The sequence below is a fragment of the Caloenas nicobarica genome, chromosome 3, assembly GCF_036013445.1.
Source record: "Caloenas nicobarica isolate bCalNic1 chromosome 3, bCalNic1.hap1, whole genome shotgun sequence".
Lineage (NCBI taxonomy): Eukaryota > Metazoa > Chordata > Aves > Columbiformes > Columbidae > Caloenas > Caloenas nicobarica.
The window spans coordinates 87,311,886-87,325,232 of NC_088247.1; the positions used below are offsets into that span (position 1 = coordinate 87,311,886).

General features: G+C 39.6%; 1 protein-coding gene across 4 annotated transcripts in view; it reads left to right on the plus strand.

Moving 5' to 3' along the window:
- The window catches only part of LTBP1 (latent transforming growth factor beta binding protein 1), a 193,207-nt gene that overhangs the window by 44,624 nt on the left and 135,236 nt on the right, over window positions 1–13,347 (plus strand). For all 4 annotated transcript variants that reach the window (XM_065630477.1, XM_065630479.1, XM_065630478.1 and 1 more), the window contains exon 4: window positions 3,832–4,007. In XM_065630477.1, the coding sequence (XP_065486549.1) occupies window positions 3,832–4,007 (176 nt within the window). The remainder of the gene's footprint in view (window positions 1–3,831; window positions 4,008–13,347) is intronic.

Here is a 13,347-nt window from a genome sequence, read left to right on the forward strand (position 1 = left end):
TGAACTAAGTAAACCATTTGTCTTGGGACAGCTGAATGAATCTGAATGTAATAGCAGGCTTGGCTTTTGCTTTGTGCCAGGAGTCCCTGGCATGGGTGGCGTGACTGGATACAGCACCTGGGCCACCTTGTGAAGACAGGACCAGTATGAGGGGCTCAGGCAGAGCTCCTGAAATTGGCAGAGGCCATCCTACAGGAAAGGGAAGAAGCAGCAGTAGTCCTAGGAGGGTTGTTTGGCAAGGTGGCACCAGCAGTCACAGCAACAAACACTGCTTTTTAGAGGACTTGGGAATATGTTGTAGTAGAGCTGTTAACATAATTTCCAAAGGCTCAGTAGGCACTGGGGTGATGCTTGTTACCGTACTAGGCCTGAAGTGTTTCCTTGTGACATCTTACACTTGTATTAATTGTTTTCAGTGCTGACATATTACTTGCCTTCTCTCTGAGGCTCAAGCTCTCATCTGTCTTCTGAGGTCAATTGGAAGGGGTGGTTCTGAAGATTTCTTTCACAGGGGTCAATATAAGGAAAAAAAATACCCCTTACTGTGTTGCTGAGCCCACCAAAATCATATCTTCTTATTCAGAAGTCCTGCACCACTGAAGGACCCCTATGTGCTGGTCTAGGGAGAAAAAACCCTTTACTAGTGTCTAGACCTAAGCTGTTTATAAGCTATGCGACTGGTCCCATATTGTTCCCATGATGTAGTTAGAGGAGTATCCTTGATTCTAGCGGAAGATGCAGCATCTCAGTGAACTATGCAATATCCTTCTGATTATGAACTAACATATTTAAGAACTAGGTCATGTTGAGAAGAATTTGAATATCAAAAGAACAGCAGAACAGAAGGATCTCAGAAATGCTTTGATGTTTGACCATATCAGCTCCTACTGGAACTGCAATTCTTGTGAGCAAGACCAGTCAAGCTGGTTGGATTGCTGGCAGTAACCTGCTACCAGTTAGCTCACATCCACATTAGCAGTGGATGTCCCATACTGGGCAACTTTTAAACATCTGGAGTACTTTTCTGCATAGCTGTACTAAAGATCTGTGACAGTTATACACAAAGATCATAAAAAATGATGCAAAAATGTGCAAGAAAAAGGGTCTAGACAACTCTTAAATTTGGTTTTGTGCAACTGTTGTATCCATACACCTTAATACAAGAATAGGTGATTTACTCCATATTGAAACAAATATTAACAACTCTCACATCAGGTGAAGGTGTTTACTCTAGAAAGTCCAGTTCTTTAAAAGGAAAGATTACAGCTTTCCTGTGTACTACTGAGTAAACCACTCTCTTGCAAAACAAAACTTACTCTTGTACTGCCCTAACAATAATTAGTTAACATTAATATTTAATGCTAGCTAATTTAAGGGAGAAAATTGGAATGCTTGAGAAGGAAGGAAGAGGAAGCTTTTATAAATTCTTGTGGTAAAACTTTCAGCTTCTGATGTGTGGCATTCCTGTCTTTGATATGGTGTCCGTTTTTTAAATTATTTTTAAAAAATTTTATTTTAATTTTAAGTTTTATGATGGAGTCTATTCCAGGTTGACAGGATTGGGTTATGGTGTTGCTGGATATGTGGTAATATAAAAGGTAACACTTTTTACAACATGTTATAGCTTTAACTGGAAACAGGCATTTAAATAGCAGCATCTGTCTGTGTCCAGTCAAAGAAGATAACACCGTTAAATATCTAAAACTTCTCAGGGATTGCTGTAGTATCAACTTGTGTAGTACTTTGACCTCTGTTGTCATGATCTGCTTGCGCATAACATGGGAAGAATTTAGAATAGACCCTCTTATGTCCATGTGCAGAAATGGATGTCCTTATACACAGGCGTAAAACAAGATCTGTATTAAAAACAGGTTGTGCAGGAGGGTTTGTAGTGACTCTTCAAAGAACCGAAGTTCATATGTAAGCAGTAGTGAAGACAGTGACTTCAGCTTTATCACAGGCTGAGGTCTTCCTGTTGTTAACTTACCAGACTGTGTCAAACTCTGAGCCTGACCTCCAGCATCCCTGAAGCCTCTCTTTTGATCTGCTGGTAGGAAACCTAAAGACAACACAGAAAGCATGGTATTTTCAGTCTGAGGAAGGGACTTCTAGTTGAATATGATGAGACTGTGCAAGCACTGCATTAGAAAAATTTGACTTGGAGGTAGTCTGAGTTATGTTTCTGTTGTATTTAAGAGTCATAGAATGCCTCTGCTAATGAATGCACTTTTTCTCAAACCGGTCCAAGTTAGCATCTGTGGAGGACAAAACCCCATTGTTTGTTCTAACCACAAATCCATTGGCTACAGCAGTTACTAAGCATCCTCGAATAACATGACTAAGGAATCAGGCATTGATTTAGAGATAGGAGCTGGCTCAGGCTCCACATGTCAGAAAATACAATAATTGTCTGACTTCTCACTCAGCTGAAACTCTTCAGTCCCACCACTGTGGGGAAACACTGCTTGACTGTCTTCTGTCCTACAGAGCCCATGCCTTATTCTCAGAGGACAGTTATTTACCCTGCAGAACTGTGGCTCTTTGAGGGATGGTTGTTACAAATGCCATGACTTCCTCATTTTTCCACTTTTGCAGACCAAAGATATTACAGACCCTTAGATGAAAGGAAAGTGAGAGAGGCTTACAGCATCCCACTCTTCAGGCCTTCATTTGAGCAAAGGACAATATAGCCCTAGTAGCCACTGTTACTAGGTTAGTAATTGATGCTTCTCTCTGAGGAACACACATCTCTGCAGTGCGATCTACGCTAGCTTACAGCTTCTTGAAAACTTGCTTTTTACAGGTTTGTTACTTGAAGATGTGCTATTACTGGCTAGGCAGTGGAACTCTGCAGCCCAGGGCCCCAAAGCGGCTCGCAGTTTCGTTGCATGTGGCTATCAGCTGCGTGATTATTTACTCCCCTGCTTGTTTATTGCTAATTAACTCTGTGGAAGAGTGGAGGCTGGCTTGTCAGTAAAGAAATAGTTCCTGGTACTGATGGTGGCTTAAAACCCATGGGTTTTGAGAAGGGGAGAAGGGAGTTTCTATTGAAAGTTGGCAAGGTCTTGTGCAGCGAGGAGCTGAGGTCTTAGGGGGGAATCTAACAATACAAGTAAGGAATGTGATTGTCAGAGAATCGGTGAGCTTGAAGGAGTAATCTTCTTTAACAGGAAGAAGAAATAGTTTTGGTGTGAAAGGATGCCATGTTGTTGTGGGACATTTGTCAGAGATGCTCTATAGCGCGGACAAAAAGTTGATGGGGAAAGTAACCTGGAGCAGGGAAACAGACAGACCTTCTGACAAGGTGGGAGACAGGCTGAAAAAGAGCAAGAGGAGCAGTGCTTTGCTTTATGGCTAGAGGTGTATAGGGGAGAAAGGAACAGAGGGAGAAAGTCAGCTGGGCTTAGGTTTCACTTAACACATCTGGTGTGAAATGACAGTTGTAAGAAATGGAGAGAGGTTTTAATGCACCACTGCTTCTCTGACCAGTCTGGAAAGATCTGTATGCTAATAAAGTTGAGTTTCAACTCCTGATTTTGAGGAGGACTTTTCTCCATTCCTCCCTGTTTTCTGAGCTGTCCACAATACTTCTCTTGCTATGTCAAAAAGTGATATAATCCCTGTTAGGTGTGTGTTTGAGCTGACAAGACAATGAGAATGCTAAATGCATGGAAAATCAGGTGCTTAATTGGAAACTAGCAAGTTTCCCAAACTGTATTTTGAGAACTTGGGGTGCAGATGAATTTGTCTTTAATGTTTTACCAGTAGTTTCTATGTCTAATTTATTAATTCTTACATAATTCTGTCTCTCTTTTTTTTTTCCTAAAACAGGATGTTGCCCCTTTCATCTCAGACACTGATGATGAATCTTCATCATGGCCAAACACAGGAATATGTGATCAAACCCAAATATTATCCAGTAAAAAAAGTGATTTCAGGAGAACAATCCACCGAGGGCTCATTACCACTGAGATTGGGCCAGGATCAACTTGCATCACATTTTCACTGTAAGTACGACTGTAAAAAATATACTGCCTTATTTCCTCTCCAAAATCCCTCTACCCTCCCCCCCCCCTTTTTTTTTTTTAAAGATCTTGAATATTTCTATTGTTCACCTGAATCGCAGTAACACTTCAAGACTGAAAAAGGTTAAGATAATTAAACATGAGATAATTCTTAGATTAGCAAATGGTCCAACATTCTGCATCCTGTTGAGACACAAAACAGATTTCCTGGATGAAGAAAAAAAATGAACCTGATTCACTGCTGGAATCTCATGCTATTTCTAGATGATAGTTTTTCCTTCAGATAAAAGGTGCTTTGTGAGCGCTTGCTAGAGTAGGCATAACTGAGAGTGTAGTTAGTGTAAGGTGACAGTCCTCTTTACTTCACTGTGATGGATACCCTTCTTGTAAAGCTAGAGTCCAGGATTGTGGTCTCATTGGTGACTGTTTTTCTCTGTATTTAATTTATTGCGTGTTTATGAACTTCTGCACAGTATGGAGGCTGCATGAGAGTTTTTTGCTTCATACTTATGAAAAAAGGATTGTGTAGGTGCCCAGCTTGTGGCCTTGGCTCCTGCTCCATTGTGTGGGGAGTTTGAGGACAAGTTTTGGCTTAAAAGACGAAGAGCTTGATGAATTATGGGTTAGGTATTACAGAGCGTCTGCTGGCTTGATTTGGGGAAAAGTTCCTGCAGTTGAATAATGGACTGATTAACATGGAGGCCTAAGGTACTTGCAGTCTCCTGACAGACTTCCTCTGCTGTAGCACAGAGACATATGTTCTGCTGAGGAGACTTAAGGAAGAATCTTTCTTTCTAAAGTTGTAAATATGGTTTATTTGCATGAGTATGCTTGCATGTCTGCATTGCACCTCTTTATGGTCTGTCCATTTATACTTGAATGCAACCCCTGCTTCCTCTTCTGCAAGTGTAGCTTCATAGGTACTTAATTATCGTCTCGGACCTAATGGGAAGAACAGGGAGCTGCCAGAGATCTTTCAATTAACGCTTTCAGAGTGGTGAAGTATACCTGCTTGCAGAGCACTACATCCCCTTCTTAGAAGCTTCAAAAAGATTTTTAATCACATTGTCAACATCAACCAACAGTCCCTTTTGCAGATAAGATACCATCGCTTTTCTTCCAGATGGCTGTTATTTTCATCCAAATAAGATTAATGACCACTGGGACTGGCTTGTGTCCCCTCTCCTCTGACAAAGAGTATACAAATCCTAGGTTGTATAGTTCTCCCAGTACTTGGAGTGACTGTTACTGGTTGGATTCTGGCCAAAAAAATCTTCACTTTTGCCACCTTGACTTTCAGGCTGAGTCAGTCTGCCGTATATACACTCAGTGTTGCTTGCAAATACCAGGCTGCAACTAAACAAATGGGTTGTGTGAGGTTTTGGTTTTTTTTTTCTTCTATCGTAGCATAAGGAGAGAACTCCATGCAGCTCTAAGACAAAGGAGCCAGTGCTTCTAGCTCTTTCTAGGTTGTTGGAGCTCCTCTTATAGTAGTCTGAGGGACATGATTAGGAGAAGGAAAGCCAGGAGCTGAAGACCTAGAGTATTTGTTATCAAATTCTAAGAAGCCCCTCGGTGAACAATGCATTAGTAAAACATTTTGCCTTTATTGGAAATCCTATGAATCCTAAACACCCAAAGGACAGTCGGTTAAAACAGGTTTTGTGGCTTGATAAGATCAGCCATGACTTAAGTGTTGCCTCAGAGGTAAAATGCAGGACTAAGTCTGAGGCTGTTTGTATGGTGTTGAAATTTTGGCTACTGGGCTTTTGAGCAGCCTAAAAAAGGTCACTTTACCTGTTTTGCCTCCAGTTCTGCATTTGTGAGGTGTGAGTCAGTGACTGCAACTTCGGATGAAGCAGTTTAGGTATCTGCTAGTACAGAGTGCAGCTGTGCGTTTATTAGAGTTTAAAATTGTATATGCTGGGCTGAACAAAAGAGCTAGAATGTGAGCAACTATATCTGTTTAGGGTGGCTTCTTGTTTCTAGAGGTGCTGGAATGGACTCCAAGGATAAAAGACTATTTTTTTTTCCATAAAAACTGTCTTTAACTTCAACTGTCAGTATTTTAATGTTGGGGATGTTTGAGTTAATTACAGTGAAGTAAGATTAGAATGTGAAATTCCATGTCAGGTGTTCCGTGATAACCACCAATATGCAGTTCCCAGACCTGTCTTGAACTGAGGGATGAGCTCCTACAAATTATATCATGCTTGTGGCAGTGTTGATATTCATTGTCTAGTTAATATGAGAATATTTATGAGTGGCTGATGATCTCATGGTCTTTTGTCAGTGCTGTTAAATGTATAGTCTTTTTTTCATGGCAGAGCCTCTTATTTCATTGAGCAAAGGAATAAGTAGTGGCAATGTGGAGATACTTGAAAAGGAAGAAGGGAAAATGTAGTAATTTTATTAAAATGCAAAAGATAGAAAGTTAGTCCTGAATACTTCAAGATCTTTTTTTTTTTTTCCTTCTTGTTAAATATTTTTTTTTTTAGAGAAGAAACAGTAGCCAGATAATACTCAGTGGCATTGTCCAAGATTTCATAGTTATCAATTAACATGGGGTGCAAAGAAAGTCATTGCTACTGTTGTTTTTTTCTGAGCATTTCTATGCATTTTATTTTAATGTATTAACGTTGTAACAAAGATTGGCATCTATGAAAGATGTGCTCTGTAGAATAAATCTATTTTTCCAACTATACCTGCAATTGGTGTTGATTTTTTTTTTGACTTCTACAGATAATTTTAATTCTATGACATGGAATAGATAAACTTGAAACAAATGTCAATCCTGAGATACCTTGAGAGACAGGCCTGTCCTCAGACAAGTACGTATGTATGGGTATTAGACTTTCAGAACCTGCGCATGGTTCTGTGGGCAACACTTAAATCTTTGTGTAAAGATGAAGCTGAAGCAATCATATGAAAGTCGTGTCTTATAACTATCAATACACTATATTGCCTCATGTTTTACAACGTAATTTTACATATGTTTGCATACATGAAATAAGATTAATGTGGAAGAAAATGCCCTACCACTTAGTGTTGTGATGTGCAGAATACTCTGTTACAAGTTTGGTGTAACAATAACTTTCCTACTATTGAAAGCATAATACACTGATAACTTAGAGAAGTTCATTTTTAAGCTCATACGTAACTTACATGTGCTGGTTTCACTGATGACTTCATAGGTTGACTAAAGCAAAACCAGGTGTCGCTTTGAAATTGCAATTTAAACTATTTTTGTGAATTTGCACCATTCTGATTTCACTATGTGACACTTACATCATAGTAATAGTATTTCCCCATTGGTAAGTATGGGTAAACAGCTGTAAAATACATAAATGTTTTACTGTTGAAAAAAATGCATGCAGAGATACAACGCATGTTCCATGTAAACACATCTGTATGATTTGACATTCTACTACTGTTCAGCATCTGTTGACTTTAGGGGAAAACCTCCTGCAGGTCTTCAGTGGGTCACATATTCTTTCCACCCTTCTTGGTATTTGTTTGCTGTTTATGCAGAGCAGTTCCACAAAGTAATTCTCTCATGGGCTTGTCTTAACTGGAGCGTTGCATTGTGTTCCTTGTAACTTCTGCCTACGTACATGTGTATGGATGTTAGAGTTGAACAGTGGTAACTTTGCTAAATAGAAGCTTTGGGAAATTTGGAAGTAAGGGAGGGGTATAGCCAGCAGAATGGGGTGGGTAAGAAGAGAATGAACAGTTTGAAGACTAACAAGCAGAAATAATTGAACAGTCGCAACACATTCTGTTTGGAAGGAATGTAGAGTCAAATTCACTTCAGTTGCTCACGGGAACTGACATTCGTGTCTTGCTCCTGTCATAATCAAACACAAAAAAGGGAATGGGGTAAGTATATAAATGTCAGGGACTTCGTTTTGTTTTCTCAAATGCAAAACATTTGCGTGTGTGGTAAAGCCTTTGCTCTCCTTCAAGAGCCAGGGGGAATTTTTCAGGGACACTCTGAAACGTTTAAGGAAAAAATCAGGTGCCGTCAGCATCAGGGTCAAACAACACTGGCTTTTTTGATGACAAAACCTGAACAATTTTAGTAAAGCATCCTTTTCCTCTCTGCCATTTAAGCACATTACCCATACTGTTATTGAAAAGCATGACCATTCATAACAGCTGTTTAAATAACTTTAACAAATGAACATAGTTTATTTAGCAATTATAAAAGACTATGGAGTTCTTTGAAATTCTTGGAGACAGAACAACTCTATAAATACAGACTGCTTCTCTCAATATGCTCTAGCTGCAGGCATTTTAACAGTACCCTTTCTAAGCTGTCTTCATGGCTGTTTGTGTATCCATAAAGGGCTCACAATTGAGGAGGCCAGTAGATCAGCACCCCCAAAAAAGTACTATATTTTTCTCTTTGGACTCTGGAAAGATTTTATGGCCCTGAGCTCACCAATACTTGAATGTCTGTGTGACAGGAAAGGGCTGTTGGTGCTTTTATAGGAACTAATTTAAATGTTACATTCACCCCAAAATGAATTATCGTCTCTCTATGCTTTAAAATATGGAGGCCAAGACTGATAAACAGCAGTGTGGGGAAAAATGTTGAAAAAACAGATTGATGATTTGGCAAACAAAATTAAAATGAGTTCAAAACGTGTTATAGCTAGGGGAAAACACAGACTGAGACAAATGCATCTCAATTGCTGTGATGAAAGAGAATTGGCTCCAAACCCAAAGATTTCTCAAGAAGAAAAGAAGAGACGAGGCTTTCCAGAAAATTCTGTAGGGGAAAACCTCTATGACATGTTTGAAAAACAATTAAACATTGAAAGTCCCTTAGCCAGACTAACTCCAGAGTTGCTGTGATACCAGGAATTGGTTTTGACTGTTGCAAGTAGCGAAGTCTGGTTTTACTCATAAGAGATGCGAAAGTGCTCTTCTCTGTCAGTGCTGTCACCCATGCCAGAAGGAATGAACAAATGTTGACGAAAAAAGTACTGCAAGGAGAAGGTCCTTTCATACCCAGAGAAACTGAGATTTCTGAATCAGTGACATCCTTATTTCTGTCGTCATTTTTTTTCCCCCTTCAAAAAATTAAGTGTGGGGGGGAAATCTTGGCTTCATGCAGTGCTGAGAGAGAAGGCTTTTAATGGTGATTCAGCATGCGGAGAGGGCTATGTTCAGTTGTAACTTAATTCCATGATGTTCTGTACTTTGTCACTGTTTACAGTTTGTTTGACTTCCTTAGTGCTTTTCAGTTGCTTCCTTTTAGGAAATGGAATGTTAAGTGGATATACTTAGTAAGGTAATATTAATTTGATTTTTGTTCCCTATTCTTCCTGGAAATGGTAAACACTTTTCAAGTGTTGCACCTAAGACTTAGTTTCTCATTTAAGGAAGTCACGTATGCTGGGAAGGGGAAACTGTGTCTATCTCAACAATTTATTTTCTAATGAAGTAGTACACTTCCAACTTAAGACTCATGATACTGTCATAGGGCAAGGTAAAGTCTGTTGTGCTGATTATCAAAGGAGCCTAGATAATTACCTTAGGCAAAATGCATAATTTCAGATAAGTGAGATCAGGCAGGAATGAGTTTCATTCCCAGTGTATAAAGGCCTAATTTGGACTTTCTTGAAGGAGTCTTGTTGACAGAGTGGACAGTAGTGGCTGTATTTAGTGGGTAATACTTAAGTGTCAATAGCACTAATAACGTGTTCATCTGTGGCCGCCTGAACTCCTGTGTGGCTGTAAGTTTGTGTGTAAAGATGCTGATTTCACTATTAGAGCATGCAATTCTTGCAGCACTACCTGCAGTAGCTGCTGTCAGCTTAAAATTGCTTGTGGTGGGCTGTGAAGTCATTGCTGCTGCTTTACAGCTGAGATGAGCACTGTGTAGACCGGCTTTCTGTCCTAGATGTATGTCTGTGTCTGAATGTGGCTTTTTAGCTTGTGTTCTGTTATCCCTCAAGTGAAAGCCTTTTGGGTCTGGGTATGCTTTAGGTACCTAAGAATCTGGGATGATTTGAATGGAAGTTTAAAAAGGCTTGTGGAACTGAATCCTGTGCTGGGTTGCTTACAGCTGGAGATGTCTCCAGCCCCAAACCTGAAGCATGGGTGTGAACTTTCAAGCACGAGACTCTTGAAGAGCTTGAAGTTCTATTTCAGGAGAAGTGCTTCAGTCTGAAGAAGGCCATCTGAGTGGTAATATTTTGCTTAATGCCCATCCAGACCTGCAGCTGAAGTACATGTCTGCCTGCTGCTTCTTAAAATCGACTAAGCCTCATTAAACTCTCCTGCAGGATTAAGCTCCCTAAGGAGAGCTACAGCTTAGTCATGGTGGAGTTTGGAACCCAGCTGTAGTGAAGAGTCACCCAGTTCTTCAAAGAAATGCATCTGAGCCCTAAAAGCATTTGAACTAAGCAGCCTTATGCTCAGCATTTCCTGTTTAATGGGTTGGGCACATTCCTGTTCAGTGTGCTGGTTAGCCTGCTTGCTCCATGCAATTAGCTTCTCTCATCCTTTCCACAAGAGACCTCACACTGATTAGTGGTGTAACTCAAGGCTGAAATTTAAGTTTTTTAGCATCGTATCCATTTGTGGATCTAGCCTACATGTAATACCTTTAAAACAAACAAATAAACAAAAACCAGTTTAAAAGAGTTATCCCCCAGTAAATTTAATTGAATAGAGTTGAGGTTATTCCATCAGACATCTTGAATCACATGGCAGTCTCTATTAATTTATTTGGGTTGGTACCTTTTTCTGGAACATTCTAAACTATGTAAAGGTAAATGATAGTTATAGTTCTCATTACCAACTATTTATTAGAGTTTAAAAAATTTATTTAAACATGGGAAATGGCTGTAGTTCAAGATATGATGTTTGTTGCCTGAGAATTGCATACAGAGAATCTTTGTAGTGGTAAAAAAGACAAGGAAAGCAAGGTGATTCATAAAAATTGATGACAGATCTTAGATTTCCAATCTCTGTGATTTGTATGTTACACACTTGCACATGACAAAAATAGTTGTAGTTACTATGAATTCCTCTGACTTGCTTGAAAGAGGCTATATCAGTAAGAGAAGTTAGCAGTAAAGGGCTCCTGGGAGCATGTAAATAAAATTATGAATGTCTTTCAGAATGATCTCAGCACTTGTGCCTGCATGTGCTCCTTTGATACTTTAAGTGACAGCTATCCATATAAAATAAAACACATCAAGCCTGTGTTGTAGAGGGCAGAGAGTTGCCAGAATCTACCAAAATTCATGAAGAAAACCTGCTTGAATGGAGCAAGTTTCGCTGTATTAACTTACTTGAAACAATACACTGTTTAGCTTAATCTCTATCTTAAACTCAGATTAAGAGAACTGAAGAGTGGCTAGTGGCTACAGGCCTCTCCTAGAATAGACCAAAATTTTTACTGTCTTTGGTTTGGTTTGTGTGTTTTTTTTTCTTTTGGGAGATGGGGGAGTTTTGGTGAGGAAAACAGCAGAAGTCATTCTTCTCTATGCTGAAACAGGGAGCAAGGAAGAGAGTGTAACCTGTGATAATCAGGAAGGAAAAAGGCTTTTCTAGATACCTTCTTTTCAGTTGTCTTTTTCCTCACCTTGGAAGCATCAAATTTTCTGGGTGATTTCTTTGCCTGTCTGTCGAGGATGCTGAAGAAGCAAGCAGGGTTTAAACAGAGGGTAAAGAAACAAGAGTGCAGTAGAAGCAAGAAGTCTGAGAGCTCATTTCTGACTGGAGGGAGAAGGTTGTGGTAGGAGCATGTAAACGAGACAGGAGGAGGAAGTGAAGATGTAGCTAATCAGAATTAGTTGTGTAGAGAAGTGCATCTAATAGCAATGATGGCAATAAATATGGCAACAGAAAGAAAACTGGAGATTGCTGTTCTGTTACTGTCGTGATAGGCAACTGGATCATGTTTTGCTCTTTGAAGCCCCATTGGTTTGCATAAAGGCAATAGAACTGAGTACTTGAAAAGTGACAAAATATTGAAGGTTAAGCTGTATTAACTAATGAAATACCTGTAAGACCATACAAATGTAACAAAATAAGAAATTACAGAAATAACAAAAAGTAGAGTGCTGGAATTAATTACATAGCAATAATGTGTAGCTATAGCTGTCTAGACATGGCAAATAAAGTAGAGCTGGACATATTCCCGTGTTCAAAATGTTTGACTGGGTGGATGTGCACACATACACCTCACCTCATGCAGAACTGTGGGGAGTACTTTTAAGCATGAAAGAAAGCATTGGATCTTGGATGAAATAGAGCTGGATCATCTTATTTTTAATTTTATTGCCATGTCTAATTTTTCCCAATGCTTGTGAAAAGAGAACAGGGTGTGAGGTGTGAAAGTGTATGATAACAAAATTTCAGGAAAGAGCAAAGATGCATTACCCTACTTGAAGATAGGCATTGTATATTGAAGCCAAAAATGAAATTACCCAGCAGCTGTGCTTTGCCTTTTTGAATCCGTGTAGTTTTCAGACTTGTTTGTGCTTGTGACTGTTATAGAAGGAATAAGGCTCATATTCTGCCTGTTTTTCAAATGGGTGAGGTTTGAATGCAGAAGGTTCTACTCCCATGCTCAGAGCAGAGTAAAGGCTGAGTTCAGTTCTGCTAAGGTCATGTAAGGAATGTTCCACATCTGCTTCACTGGGATAACAGCCATATCCACAGATCAGAAGGGGATTTGGGAGATCTTTGCCCCTTTGCCCTAGCCTGCAGACTGAGTCTGAGTATGAAGTGTCAGTAGTGCACTGTTGGGCAAGGAAAATAAGTTATACCAGCAGAAGCATTTTATGTAAGCTGTGTTAAGTAATTCAACTGCTCTCCCCAACACTGGGGAGAGCAACCTCAGCTGCAGTATTGTCTAGTTTTGGACAGTGTATTTGAAGAAAGATGAGGACCAAGTGTTATCAAACACAAAGCAAGAAAGAATGGAGATCTGCAAAATATGGCCTGTTAGACCGAAAAAGTTTACATGGTTTTGGTCTGAAGAAAATGAAATTTAGGGAAGTTCATGGTAGCACTCTTCAAGTATGTTTGGAATTGATCCAAAGAGGAACAAGGTTTTGTCAGAGTTTGCTGTAGATAAGGCAGGGCAATAATACACTTGAATTGCAACAGGGGAAATGTGGGTTAGGTATTAGGAATACCTTTATAATAAGAGAGGCTAAAGCAGTAGAATACGTTCCCTAGGCAGGCTGTGGAATCTGTGTAATGGAAGAGTTTTGAGAATAGGCTGGACAAGCTTTTTGCATAATGCTGCTGTTTCATCCTGTGTTAAGAAAAAGAAGAGAGAGGAGAGGATCTC